Source organism: Agelaius tricolor, unplaced genomic scaffold (assembly GCF_023055355.1).
Source record: "Agelaius tricolor isolate 1412-34295 unplaced genomic scaffold, bAgeTri1.0.p SCAF_10, whole genome shotgun sequence".
Lineage (NCBI taxonomy): Eukaryota > Metazoa > Chordata > Aves > Passeriformes > Icteridae > Agelaius > Agelaius tricolor.
In genome coordinates this window covers 21,772,686-21,787,490 of record NW_027269270.1, presented here as the reverse complement: position 1 = coordinate 21,787,490, position 14,805 = coordinate 21,772,686, and the positions used below count along the sequence as shown (strand labels likewise).

Below are 14,805 nucleotides of genomic sequence, written 5' to 3'. Positions count from 1 at the left end.
CCACCTTTAATATGGCATCAAGAAGGCAAAGTAAAGACTTTGTAGCTCTGACTGTTGTGTGAAGACTTTCCTGCTGCCTGCACTGTTGCTTTCAAAACATTTGTTAGGAACAAAAAACCCATTAAAATTTAGACCAAAATCCTCAGCCAAACCAATACTGTGACTTTATTAAGCACAAGGTTTGGGAAAAGAACAGCTTGGCTGTTCTTAATTAAGGTTGTGTTTCCCTGGCAGATTAATTACCCAGAATTCATTGCAGATTCCTGGCACCATGGATGTTATTGATCCAGTCAGGATGATAGTTTGTGCTTGCAGGGATCTGTCTGTGATCCTCCTTCCATGGGAATTTGGGGAGGGAGGGAAGGAGGGAGCTGGCTGGTAGTTATTAATAGAATTTGGAGCAGGTTTTTTCCCCGTGCTGATTAAATCAAAATGCTAGACTGTTGCATAATCTTGTGCATCTCAGTAACAGCAGCAATTACCACCACAGGGCAGGGAAAAGTGTGGAAGAAGTGTGGAGACAGATGCCAAAGGAAGCAGTGGATTTTTTTTCTGGAGAGGTGAAGTAATGGGGTTTTTTTTACACGTGTTCAGAAACAGAGTGCTGAGGGTGTACAGCACAGAGTGCTGTGGATGTTTCCAGTGCCTCCTGGGCTGTAGTTTTAGTGTAATCTGATGTGTTCCAATCAAGTCCATGGCAAGGAGCAGGGTTGCTGGTGCCCTTTGATGTGCACATGCAGGTCAGGGCTGATCCCACCAGGGCTTCCCAAGGCCCATTTGTTGGTGGGGATGGGAAGCCAGTGACATCTGCTCCTGCCCTGCAGGAGAACAGCATTTTGGCTTTCCAGAAGGGGAGGCTGAGACAGGCTGCAGGTCAGGTGATGGAGAGGAGCGTTGCTGTTTGGGTAGCTGAGAAAGGCAGTCCAAGGAATAACTCCTGAGTGCAGAGCTCTCCCTGAAAACACCAGGTCCTTGTTGTGTGAGATCATGAGTGATTCCCTTGCACAGATTTGTTACTTTGCAAAATTTAATGAGCGCCAGCAGCTTTACCTTGTTGAGCCTCTGATCTCCTTCAACCTTGCAAATAGTATTTTAAAGCCTCAAAACACCTCCCTGTGCCTCTTCTTCTTTGCTTTGGCTGTCAGACAAATGCCTTAATTAAACATTTTCAGGCACAATATCTAATCCTGAGGCTGTCCTTTAGCATGAGGCTGTGCTTTCCATCAGGCCAGCTTGTTGGCTGTGGTGGCTTTGCTTGCTCCATTTTGTCTGGTACTCAGCCTCTTTCTACCTTTCCTTTTCTGTTTTCTCAGGATTTTTTTACAGGCTTTAAACAAGAAAACAAACTATTCCCTAAAGCTCTGAAAGATGCTTCTGTTACAAGATGTGCTGTAATGATGAGAGTCACAAATGGTGACAGGCACAGGACTAGCTGCCTTGCTGTTTAGAGAACAACTTTTGCCAGGCTTCATCCACAGCCTTGAAGAATTTGCTTCTTAAAAAATCCTGGGTTTCCTCTGAGTGTTTAGAAATTTAGACCTGAATTTTCAAGAGGTAACAGTAATTTGAGGTGCTAAATTGGCCTAGAAAGCATTTTGGTTTGGTTTCTTTTACTTTTCCTAAAAGTTGAACAGCATTTTATTTATGCTATTTGCAAATTCAGAATTGAAGTTGAGAACAGGAGGCAGGTTTCAAGCAACAGATGTAATGATCTGTAGACCCCAAGCACAATTAACTGCAGGGCTGAGAGGTTTGGTAGCTGAAGTCTCACACTGACTGTGGACAGTAGGAAAACCTCACAGTTGCTGTAGGTTCCTCTCCCTTTTTCAGTAAGTGAAGAAGCAACTGCTTTGGGGACCACATCTTGTATTCAGCCTGGGCAGCCAAACTTGCTTCCTCTGATTAATAGTCAGGGGAAAAATGACTGATGCAACTGCTGGGTATGTGGGACATGCAAAGGAGGGGTGGGTGCTTTTTTTCCTAACTTTACAGATAGGTGTCAATTTAAAATTGAGACAATGGAGGCCAGTCAAGCATCTCAAATCATGCGAGACAACTGTGTGGGCAGTTTGGTGCTGAACACAATTGAGATGAATAATTCCTAGGAGGCACCTATTTTTCTCTGATGATTACTAAGGAAGCTTAGAATTTGACAAGTGGCCTTTAGATGTATAAATTTGGGTGAGCTGTAGCTGTAGATGACTACATTAAATATGTACAAAGGCAGGTGGAAATAGATGGCCTTAAGCATTGCTCAGCTGGCAGAGGTGGTTTACTGGAGGTTAAAACCACAGAGAGCTTCAAGGGTCACTCCATGTGCTGTGAGCAGAGACAGCTCCAGATGTGGCATCCTTCACCAGCAAGAAACCTTATCTGAATGGAAAAGACATGGCTGGTATGTGAAAGTGTCACTCAGTGAAATGATTTTGCCTTCCTGTACACCAGTTACAGCTTTGAAAATGATCCATTGCGCTCTACCTGAGACCACTCTGAAGTTTGATAGGGTTTTAGTGGTGCAATAAAGTTCACAGTAGCCACAGATTAGAGAGAAGGCTTGGGCATTAAAAAAAAGTATATAAAATAAGTGAGTTTATGGGTGTCTGTTGTTATTTAATGCATTAAAAAACCAGGGCACTGTTTACATTAAGTAATCAGTGCTTGTTGCTCCCAGCTAAACCTGAAATGAGACTGAGTGAAATACTTTAATTATTCTCTGTAAGGTGTGCAGCTCTGTGTCTGTCTTGTCTGGATGCATGGGGCTATTTTTGGCTCTTTTTGAGGATGGGAGGCCTTGTTTACAAATGTAACTGACCTTGGTAGGAACTCAGAATATTTCAGCTGATTACCATTCCTGCCTGTGAACAGGCTCTTTTCCCCTGCAGATGCAGGTACCTAACTATGGTTTAACTATGGCTAAATAGTAATTTTTGCAAATCCTGCAGCAACACAGGCTCAGTTGACCTCGCAGAGCTGATCCACTTACTGCTCTCCTATGCTCTTCATTTAGGATTGCAAAATCAGAAAAGTACTGAGGAGCTGGGAGAACAAAATGCCCCAAGGGCACAGCCCTGGTCTTATGCACCCACTCAAGCCTGAGGAAAAATCTTGCAGATTTCAGTCAGGTTTATGTCAGCCCCTTAGGTGATCTCATTCAAAATTAATGAACTTGTTGTCTATTTGATAGACTTATATTACACTGTGAATTTTACCACTGTAACTGCAAACAGTGGTTTGCCATCTTCTTTAGAGATGGGCATCCTCTGGCCATTGAGTGGACAGTCTTACATTGCCTCTAGAAGTGACCAGTAACTTCTGGATGGGAGGCACTGACTTGCTGCTTGAAATTCTCAGATTAAACCAGATTATTTTCTCTTTAAGATTCAGGTAAATATATTCCCATTCACATTATACCTACATTCATTGTAGTTTAGGTTTTGAAATTTCCTCCCATTCCTAAACCAAAATACTTCCATGTTTCAAGGAGTTAAAACATCTTCCTGCCACCACCTTGCCTCTAAAGCTTTTTACTCTTGAGCCTGTGATTTTTGCAATTCTGCCGTGAATTTTGCAGCTTGAGCTCAGATCCCAATGTTTTGGCAACACTCCTTTCTGTGTGTGAGGGAATCCAGGCTGCAATATCACTCAAACCTCCCAGTTTTACAGACTGCCTTACATCTCTGTAGAGCAACCCAGTGTTTCAGTATCCCTGTTCTCTTGAAATGCACTGAGGTGGCAAAGACCACTGTGTGTTACAGCTGCCACAGTTCAGCAGAGCCATGGTTGGCTGGTGTAGGAAATTCCTTTTGGTCTGAGCAGGTGCAGGGCACATGATGGCTTTTAGCAATGGAGCTGTGTGCACTGAATAAAACCAGCCCTTGGAGGCCACCTTGAATTAGGAATAATACATTCTATTAAGAATAATTGGGTTTGAGGTAAGATGATGTGTGCAGTGATTTGTGTTTGTCTAGCCTGGGTGATGCAGGTTTTTGTTAATCAGGGGAGATGTGATCTAGCAAGAAGTTTGTTTGTCAGGCTGCAGTCTGTCAAAGAACCAGTTTTGGTACTGGACTCATAGAAAGGCTGGTTGGAGAGGGCTCCTTGAAGTCCATTTTGTCCATGTTTCATGGCTTCTTCCTCATTTCCCTGAGGATCCTCTAGGACCTGTCTTGTCCTCTTTATTCCAAACCATTGGTGTTATCACTGCAGTTATCAATAACTGCCACCAGCCTCTTCATTTATCTTCCTTCTCTCTATCAGTCCTATCCCTGCTCCCACTGTCAGAGTCCTTCTTCTTTTTTGTCCCTCATTTCTGATTAGCACAGCTGTTTCTTTACAGGCACCTCCTTGTCCTGCCTATTTCCTTTTTCTCTATTTGTTCTTTTCTCCCTCTCTGTCTCTCTGCATTTCAATAGACTTACTGGAATAGACCTATATTAAAACAAAAAGTGAGAGAAGAAAAGGATTTCCCTGCTTCCAGGGGATGGATGAGGAACAGACTGCTTAACTCTACAGAGCAGTATCCTCACATGTGCAAGCATGGGCAAGTTCAGTGATCTTTTGGCATAAGTAGAGTTTGCAGAGCTCCTTGTGACCATCTTCTGGTGAAGCACTGCCCCTGCTTTCCGCCTGAGATGGGAAGGCTGTGTGGCTGATGGCACTGGGCTTCTGGGCACATCACCTTGACAAGTGATGCTCTAGGCATTCAGCTGGCACCTCAGGAACAAGGGGCAGCCTCAGAAGGTGTCCTGGGGTACAGCTTGGCTGCCATGTGCACCCAGGAGAGGAGCTGTGGATCTAGCCTAGCTCTTTACCATCCCTTTACCCAACCATGTCAGTGGTGATTGCTTCCACTGTCCTCCCTTCCCCTGTGCATGCTTGCTCTGAGCATTGCCTGTGTCTTGGTGTTTCCACAGCAATCTGTGGAAGATTGGAGTAGAGGTTGACTCCAGCACTGGTTGAACAGGAGATGTTCTCTGTTGAGAGCAGTTCTGTACAGTCCCTGGGAAGGACACAGCACATCAGGGTGGGTACTCTGAAAATAGCTGTATGTACTTACCATGGTTGCCTCAAGCTTCTCTCTTCAACATAGGGAAGACACTACACAGGAACCTTATAGTGATGTTTGGTAAACAATTTTTGCTGTTGAATGCCATAAACAATTGATAAGTCAAAATGCTAACACATTGTGCTAGGCATGCTGAGCCCTGGCCCTTTCTTCAAATCTCCTTTTGTGAAGTCTTCGCCTCTGATGTGTAAAGAGAAGATAAAAGTTGACTGTGTGAGGCCCTGTGTGAATTGTGACCAGAAAGAAACTTTTTATTGTAGCAAACAAATGAGAAAGGAGGTGAATTCCACAATGCGTTACAAGCGAAGAGAGGAAAGGAAAAGATTACCAAGAGTCATTGATTTTCTTTTTTTATTATGTATATTTTCATTAGAAAACAATCTTGAACACCCAGGAATAGTTTTCTAATAAACGTAAGCTCATGAAGAGCACTTGGAAGTTTCCATTCTGGGTTCAGGAGAATGACGGGACAGTAACACAGTTGACATGGTCATTCCTTAGTCAGCCCCTCCCTTGTGGCTGATGTTTCCTTACACTGCAGCCTTCCCTTCCCCGTGCTTCCTGCCCCAGACAAATCCACCCCCTCCCTCCCAACCCCACAGACATCTCTGTAGCTGTCTCAAAGAGAGTATTTCTGCATGGACACACCATTGACTCATCTCAACCCTCATAGAACAATGTGATTTCCGGCAGGCCTGAATGAGGATCCCAGCAGCAGACCTGGGGGATCCATGCAGAGACACTGCTTAGTCTCCTGGGCAGACCCTGTAGTAGTGAAGGAGGCCTTAGGAGTGACTTCAAAGGGGACTCACATGTAGAGATGAAAAATTTGCCCCCTGGGGACAAAGATCCAGGGAAGTGTTCTTGCCATCCCTGCTAGCTACCTCCATTCTTGCACTCAGCCTCTCAGGGGCAAAAGTCCTGAAGGGATTGATGCATAGCTACGGGCTGGTTGTGCTTCTGGAATGAGGAAGATTTCCTCCCCAGGCCTGGCCTGCATTGCCTACAAAAGGGTTTGTTTGTAATGGAGAGCTGATGTAAATGAGCCAAAAACACGAGGGAACAAGGCCATTTTGATTTGCTACTGTATGTAGCTGACAAAGATTCTTGCTCTCCTGTCATCAGAACAAGCCTCAGCCGGGTTTTACCACCATCCAAAATACAAGTGCTTTGTCCTCACTGTGTTTCTGGCTCAGGTACATCATCCACTGTAGTTATCCTGAGGCTAAGAAACAAAAGATTCCCCATGCCATTATCCCACAGCTTGATAGCAGTGAAGGAGATGCTTCAAAGCGCTTGCTCTTCTGGATCAAGAAGTGAAACTCCATGAAAAAGGGTTCTGCTGGCCACATCAGTCTAGAGGAGCGGGAGGAAGGTTTGTGTGCCTGTTAGCAAGGAGTAGAAGGGCTGTCCAGATTCCCATCTTGGAGATTGCTACCATTTGGTAGCAATGGATCACCCCTTTCCAAAGGAAAGCGAAGATGATGGAGTAGTGAGTGAAAGGGGAGGGAGAATATCATCTCATAAGAACATAGGTACTGAGATCAGGTGTCAGAGAACATGAACTTTTGTCTCTCTAGCTAGAAAGTAAGATCGGGTGGGTTGGTTAGAAGTCTGTCCATCCTTATAGGAAAAAGGATCTCTATAAAGTGTGGTAGAAGAACTCCCAGAGAAGTGTAGCAGGCTGGATTTTAAAGGAAAGCTCTCCTGTGATGAAGACCAAAGAGTAGAGTGGCTCTCGTCAGCTTGAGCTGTGAAAGGATGAGACAGGTCCCTTGCAGGGGCCCGATGGGCATGTGCAATTTTTGTGATTATTAATATCATGACCTCTATCAGTTGATGAAAGCTGCCCAACAGTGACTTGCTAACAGGTGGTGATCCTGCCACAGAAGAGTGCAGCTGGAGGCACACAGCCTGATGCCAGCTCATCCATCCAGTGGGAGCTCTGGTACTCTGGTGAAGGCTACACTCTAGGAAGTCTCTTTGAGCAGACTCAGTCACTGAGACTGTCTTTGAATGATCAGGGAACTGAATGTGATATCCTAATTCTGTTTGGCAAAGCACATCTTGATGCATAATATAACATAGAAAGGAGCATCTTCTCTTAGTACCTCTTCTCTACTGTTACTTACTTCTTTAAGACTCGGGTATCAGAACACTCCTTTTTCATTTTCTCTCTTTTTTTTTCCTTTTTTAAGTAAGAAATATGGGAAATGTGGCTTGGAAAATAATTTCTGAGTTCTTGTCCCATTTAGAAATCCATCTCTTTTCAAGCAGTTGTGATGGCAGCTGTTTGTGCTTTTGCATCATTGTGCTTGTTTGAGGCTCAGGTAGTTTTGAGGGGTCTTTAGTCAGTTTCCTGCTGCTGGAGCTGAGTGTCTGTTTTCCACATATTTCTGTCTTAATTAAATGCTATACAATAATGAGCATGAACTAAAGATAGGCCAAGAGTGCCACAAAAGTATTTCCCTCTTCTGTCTTCTCTTTGCCTGAAGTCAAACCCTATGTCACATTTTCCACACAGCAACTCCCTGGCTTCTGACAAGACCTATTCAAAAATCAAGTATCGTTGTAGGTTTATTTAGGTTTTTATCTCTTCTTTATGTTTTCAGGATAACATTTATAAATATATATGTATATGTTTACATATCTATTATCTTGCAATTCCAGTTCTGAAAGAGAAAAAAAATCAAAGGAGAAATTCACCCACTGACCTGGAGGTAATTTGAATAATGAACTAAGATAGTTTTTGATGTTTGTGTAAACAGCACAGAACTGTCAGATTCTGCTCTCCTTTTATCCGACATGATAGATGTGAGATCAAAGACAGCCTGCAGTAACTGCTGCATGTCAGACTTGCATTATTGAGGGAAATATTCCTAGGGCCACTGGTCCATTGCTGCAAAATGGAGGAAACCAATTGGTGTTTTCACCCTATTTCCTTCAGCATGTAAGAAATGGTGAAGGTCAATGCAATAGGCTCCTACACTTGCTTGTCCTCTCAGGATTTGAATGTCATTGTTTATCAATGGAGTGAATTTGCCTGTCTGGAAATGTGAAGGATGTAGTTCTGTGTCTGCTCATGAGATCTTCAGGGCCAGAGTCTAAGGATGGCAGAGGGGATGAGGCATCTGTTGCCTCAGGAATGAGAAGGAGCAGTCACAGGGGAGATGATGCTGGAGGGGAGATCAGGGTACTCAGCCAGCAGTCCCTAAGGCAATTGCACTCCTGACTGCTTTCCTCCAAGTGCTTGACCAACATAAAACAGGGAAGGAGCAGCTCTTCTGACCATGCATCCTCACAAGAAGATGGACAGGAATCCTGGTGGATGTACCACAGGTTGGAAGTGCTAATGGTGCAGCCTCATCCTACCCTGAAGAGCATTGGTGCTTTGCTTAGTCAAATAATCTTTTTCTCTTAAGGAAAACAAAGAGAGGATGCTTGAATGACTGACCACAACAAGTGGACAGAGGATGGTCTTCAGAACTGGAAATTCTTCAGAATGGTCCTCCAGCTGCAGCCATTGGCTCTAGAGTTACTGCTGCCATATCAAGGGCTTTGAGAAGAGCCAAGGATCTGGTAGGTGTGAATAGTATTTTCCTGTCTCCCTGAGTGAAAACAGGACAGCTGACACTTCTCTTGACTCAAATCTAAGCTGCTGACTTTCTCTTTCGTTGGGTTGCCCATCCCATCATGGGAAGGTAAAACAAGAACCTCTTCACCACTTGCTTGGGAAACCACAACAGGGAACAGACCAGATTTTTCTGAAAAACAGCCCATAGTTTTTTACATTTTAAATTGGAAATCAAGTGTTAGCTGGGTATATGGGTTTTGCCAGCATTTGTCTTTTTTTTTGTAGCAACCAATTAACAGCAGGCACTGAGATTGGAAAAGTAAATATATATTAAAGACTGATGGTTATAGAGTTTGACTTACTGATACAGACTCTTAACATTCCCTGTGTTCTCTGGTGACCCTTGGGTTAGTGCATGTGCTTGACCCCTTGCAGGCACAGAGGAAGAGGGTTTGAACTTGGCAGTGAGTATTTACCAAGAGACAGAATGGCAAGAATGGAAGAGCTGTGAAGCTGGAGGCCAGCACTGATGTTTCAGTAGGCAAGAACAGCATTGGCAACTGACACAGAGCAAAACACCTCTGAAGAGCATAACCAGAAAAGCATTACCAGAAAGACCTGTCAAAGCTGACAGAAAATCAGGGGACTGGCAGAAATCACAAGATTGAGCAGGACCATACACGCACGATTTCTGATGATGGCTGAACACAGTCCTCCACACTGACCACCCCCAAACAATGCTGGAGGACCACAAAGCCCAAGAACTGAGGGGTCTCCACAGTGATAGGACCCAGAATTTTCTCCGTTGGGAGAAACAGCTGCCAAACTCTGCAAGCTTTGTTTGTCAGTGGAAGGTGATCTGACAGCTTTGTAACAAAGTACAGGGAACGTCTCTTCAGGGACCCAGCAGACAAGACTAGAAGAAAGACATGGGGAAGAAGAGATGCCTCTGCAGCATAGCTCTGCCCCATCTCATCTATCTGCTAGAATCACCCAATACACAACTTATTTTTCATGTCTCAGGAGCGTACTGTCTCCATTTGCACCTTTGAAAGTCCTGCATAGTAGCACAAGGAGATTGTGGGAGATGAGAGAACTGTGCTATGGAAGGAAGAGATCCTCAGTATTTCTGCCATCAAAACTTTGAGGAGGAAACAAAAAGGGAATTCAAAACCCCAACCCCCACACTAAATTTGCACTTGTTCTCTCAGGCTGGCAGCCTAGAAGTTCGTAAACTCAGAAGTACCTTGTTCTGGAGTAAACTGTTCTGAAAATAGTTTCCAATGGCTTCCCCCGAGTTTGCTTTGCTGGTGGCAGCCCTTCGGCTCCCATGCTGGCACATGTATGAAGCTCTTTGAACAAGTTTTGACCTTCCTTTAGCCCCTCTGCCCATCAAGCCAGCTAATGACATGCTTCGTATTGCACAGAACACATACAATTGACAAGTTCATAGTGTTGTTTAAATATTAAACAGTCTAGACAGGCTTTTGAGTCTTATGCCGCTGTGAAAAGGCTCAGACCATGCCCATCTCTGAAACTGGGCTGCGGGATCATTTGCACAGTAAGACAGACAATAAGACTTGTATACATTGCCATGCAACAGAATAGACCCCAAACCGCCAGCCCTAAGTGGAAAGTTTATTTCTAAGCACAATATATGGAAAAAACAAACCAACAAACCCCACAGATATAGAAAACGTTGTAGCAAATCCCTGGTCAAGTAGGACTTCATGTCTGTCACTATCCTGCACCTCACAGCCGCTTAAAATGTCATGCAATGGAGGAGAGGGCACTCGGGCGACAGCCTCCGCTTCCGCTCGAGGAGGGTCTCCAGGGAGGAGAAGGCCGATGGGCTCCCGCTGTGATTCACACTGTAACCAGCAAAAGGGCAGCGCTGCTCACCCCCACCACACACCTCGTCACTACCGGCGGTAGACTCAGCACTTCAACAGGCTTTACCAACGTGGATTCTCACAACACCCCTGTGAGGTAGGTACGTATTGTTATTCCCCCTTTGCGTGGAGGGGGGACTGAGCCAAACAGCCCAAGGCTACAGAGTCAGTGGCAGAGCTGGAGTGAGAGTATGCAGAGTCCTGTGTGCTCAGAGTACACCACTCTTTCACAGCAAGTTGTGCTTCTGACCTCGTAACATTTTATCTGTTAGCCAAATTAAAGGAATTTGACTTCTCCATATTAAATGAGTGGAGGGCAGGGCGGGAAACGACATCATGGGTGACAGCTGTCCCTTCATCTGTGTATGCTTCCCCCTTCCCAAAAACACTATAATTACTCGTCTCTTGGAATGTGGACAGCTTCCAGAACAGGCATAGGAGTGAGAGGCTGCAGTGTTTGCTTGCTTTGGCCAGGTTTCTCTCTACTGAAACAGTTCTTCCAGAGATCATTCATTGCAACACCTTCCTTCTGGGGGATAGCTACTTTCAGAGATGACTGGAACTGCCCCTTCCCTCTCCCTCTGCCCACCACCATCTCTCTTCTCCCCTCTGCCAAAAGTACTCTTTGGTAGATAGTAAATCTGGTCAGACAAAGGTACAGTGGCCTCATAAACCATGCTGTTTGACACTGGTCCTCAGTAAGCTGGCTTTCTCGGACGGTGTTCCACCTCCCACATTCTCTGCCAGAGAAGTAAGTACCTGTTCTGTTGCATTCTGATATTTAAAGGGACACTGTCAAGTAATCGAGGTGAAAAATACGACCTTGCCTTAAGCTGCTCACCTCCATCCTCAATGCTGCAGGATGGCTGCCATGCTCAAACACAGAGGCTGAAGTTTGACACCTTCTCCAGTCCAGAAACACCTGACCTGTGACAGCCTGGCTGCCAGAGGAGCTGGTAGCCCCTGTTTGCCCTGTCTCCACAGAAGGTGCGAGAGGTGCTGGTATGATGATGGAGGGCAGCTGCATTCAGCCATCATGCAACGTTGCTTGGCACTGCTGCTAAATGGATGCAGTTTGGCTGAAGACTTTATCTTGATTTTGGAGGGAGCTGGGTTCAGGCTTGAACACTATGGGGTCATTGTTTTGTGATAGCTGAGCTTTTGCTCCTGAAAATCCCAGCTAATCTCCGTATTTCTAGGGTTCCTGCTCTTATGCTTCCTCTGTGGCAGCTGCAAAATAACTCAACCCCATAGAGTTGGGACATACCCTCCATAGAATGAAGACAGTCAGCAGGAAATCAGAAATATGGATTTCCTCCTGTCACAGAAGAAAGGTGGGGAGGAGAAGGACAGGGATGGTGAAAGGAATGGGGTGAGTGGAGAGAACCATACATGCCCAAATGGAAAAGGACAAAATCGGTAGGGAAAGAAATTTTATTTTCAAGCTTGTAAGAGAATATTACAAACAATGGAGAGTAAAAAAAGCCCAAACCCTAAAAACTATTTAAAAAGTACTTGACAGTGTCCCTTTAATATCCACAAATGATTCAGCCATTGTGCATTGAAAGAGAATGTTCCTGAAGAGCAACCGATACCTTCGAGGATATACCCCAGAGAGGGAGACTTATTAGAAGTGCTACACAGTCAGTCAGCAACTGTGCTCCCTCTTCAGACTAACTCTCTTTTGGATGATTGAATGGAATAGACTCTGTAATAAACTAACAGACTGGATGTAAAAGGATCAGCCTACAAGACTGAGTGAGACTGTTGCAAATTGAGCAGCAGAGATACAGACACCAAAAAAAAAAAGGTACATCTCCAATGCATGAGTGTCTGAATCAGCAAGGGAGCAGAAACCCACCAAAGATGGGTCAGCTTCTTGTGATTAGAGTAAAATGGAAGGAAATTAACCTGGAATGTCTGCATGGAAAATGATGTGTGTGGGTGGCAAGGTCTGGATGCTGGATTTGGGGTTATGAAGGCATGAATCACACCAGTACTTGTGCTTGAAACACCTGCGGAACATTTGTACAAAATTTGCCAAAAATGCCTATACGTCAAATAAAGGTTATGGAGCACCCTCCCCCCTCCCAGTTCTACCCTCACAAACCCCTTGTCAGGAACATTATGAAAAAAACAGGCTTCTTGGTGAAATTTGGGTATGCCTGGATTTTGTTAAGATTTTCTTAGTGAGATGATTCAATCTGTCTTCTGTAAATCAATACTGAAAAATCCCCAGCCATTTCACTTCAGGTACCCCACGGTAAATCAAACAAGGCTCCAGTGACTCATGAAACAAAACAACTCATAGCCCTGGTTAATTGGAGTCTGGAAAATAAAACCACTCCAAATATTTCATTCCCTTCCATGTTTTTATAAATCTCACACTATGTGTGTGTTTGTGTGCGCGTGCGTGTGTGTACGGGGGCTGTGCACAGAGCGTTACCTATTCCAGGTAATAGGATTTGTAAGACATGCTCAACCGTCTGTTCCTCTGCTTCCCCAGAACTCTGCCTACTCAGTTTGTAGTCTGTATTGCACTTGTTTTGTTGGTTTTTTTGTGATTTGGGTTGTTTTTTTTTTCTTTTTTTTCTTTTTTTTTTTTTTTTAAACAGGCTGGAAAACATTAACCTCTTTAGCATGAGTGTGCAGCTCTCCCTCCACCTGCTTTTTTCCTTAGCTGGCCAGGTGCCGCCTCTTATATCTTGTGCAGTTACTGAAAAAAGAAAAGAAGAGAAGAAAAAAGAAAAGGAAAGAGAAAGAAAAAGGCACACCATGCTCCTCTGCTTTATGAGTTCTTTGTCTCCTCCGCTTCGTGTTAAGGCCTCCTGAATTCCTCTGCTCAGACCGTCGTGACCCTCATGACGAGCTCTCTGTTACTACTAGACTGACTCCTCTGTTCGTGAGGCCTCAGGTGGCTGAGTATATGCAGGATGGTATAAGCACAGTGGTGGTCAGAGAGGGTGCCTGTGGCATGGCCGGCAGCCCGTGCCCCGCTGTCGGCTGGAGCGGAGTTAGTGGCTGTACCACCAGTGGAGGACGAGTGGGTGGTTTGGGAGGAGGGGCGCTGATTTGTCCTGGTCCCTGTTTTTTGCTCCTCCATGTCCTTTGTTTTGTCATAGTTCAGCACTTTCCACTGCTGATTGACCGCCTGCCACCGTTTAAAAATCCGGTAAACCGAGGGCCCTTCGTGTATTATTAGACCTGGAGGGAAGGGGGAAAGAAATAGACATAAAACACAAACAAAACTTTAAAAAGAACCATAAACCTTCCCCAGCATTTTCCCCCAGTTAGCTGGCTAAGCTTAGCTCTCCAGCCAGTGCTTTCTCAATGATAAATCCTGTATTTTAATTACTGACAGGCAGAGCACTGGTGCTCCTCCTCTGCTGTATCCCTTTTTTGCCTGAATTAAAGGGATGATGGTTTTATCTCAGCCATCGACAAACGGATCATAAATGAAGCACAGTGAGTTATGCTCTTACTGCAAAAGAGTATCTGTTTACCAACAAATGCCCAAGGTTTATCTCTCACTGGGCTAATTTTGCATGCTGCATAGGCATGATTCACTGGGCTCAGGCGTGTGTTTGGAGGGGGTGTAGCTGCAGCTGACGTGTCACTGACAGCTGTGCACCAGCGCCGTGTGTGTGCACAGCCCATGTCTCTCCCCACACACACAGCAGCAGAGCAGACACACATGTGGAGGCCAGAGGCAGCAAGTGAGCAGAAAAAGAGGTTCTGTCTGTGCCCATAAGTTGTTATCCAAGGCAAAGTTTTGCTCATCTGCAGAGCAGGTACCTCATCCAGCATCGTTGCCTCCTCTCAAGGGGAAGCTCAGGACGCTTGACAGAAAGGGCAGAGGAGCTCCCAGTGTGTGCAGAGCATGCAGACAGTGCCTGTGTCCTGCCGCCCACCTGCAGGCTTAGGGCTGATGTCTGGGGATGGCTCTGGGCTGTAGAACATGGCACTGCTAATGGTCTCTGTGTTCCTAAGAGAAGGAGCAGCTCAGGCCCCTCAGCAGCCCAGCAGTTATCTCATTTCCCAGGTGTCTCCATCATCCTCCCCACCCTTGCATGAGACGAAGGAATTAAATAATTTTAGCTGCTTGGATGATGACAGTACTTGAGTACTAAGCTCTGCTATTATTACTGAAGTTGCAGACTCTGGCTAGACCCTGTGGAAGCACTAGGTCTAGCAGTGGCTTCCACACAGGTCTTCCCCACTGAGGCTGAAGGAAGCTGCAACATCTCCTGTAGACTGGCTTAGCGGCACACTGT

General features: G+C 45.1%; 1 protein-coding gene across 2 annotated transcripts in view; it reads right to left on the bottom strand.

Moving 5' to 3' along the window:
* Positions 1 to 5,402: 5,402 nt before the first annotated feature.
* The window catches only part of MARCHF4 (membrane associated ring-CH-type finger 4), a 105,536-nt gene continuing 96,133 nt past the window's right edge, over positions 5,403 to 14,805 (bottom strand). For both annotated transcript variants that reach the window (XM_071435193.1, XM_071435195.1), the window contains exon 4: positions 5,403 to 13,735. In XM_071435193.1, the coding sequence (XP_071291294.1) occupies positions 13,374 to 13,735 (362 nt within the window). In that variant the 3' untranslated portion in view covers positions 5,403 to 13,373. The remainder of the gene's footprint in view (positions 13,736 to 14,805) is intronic.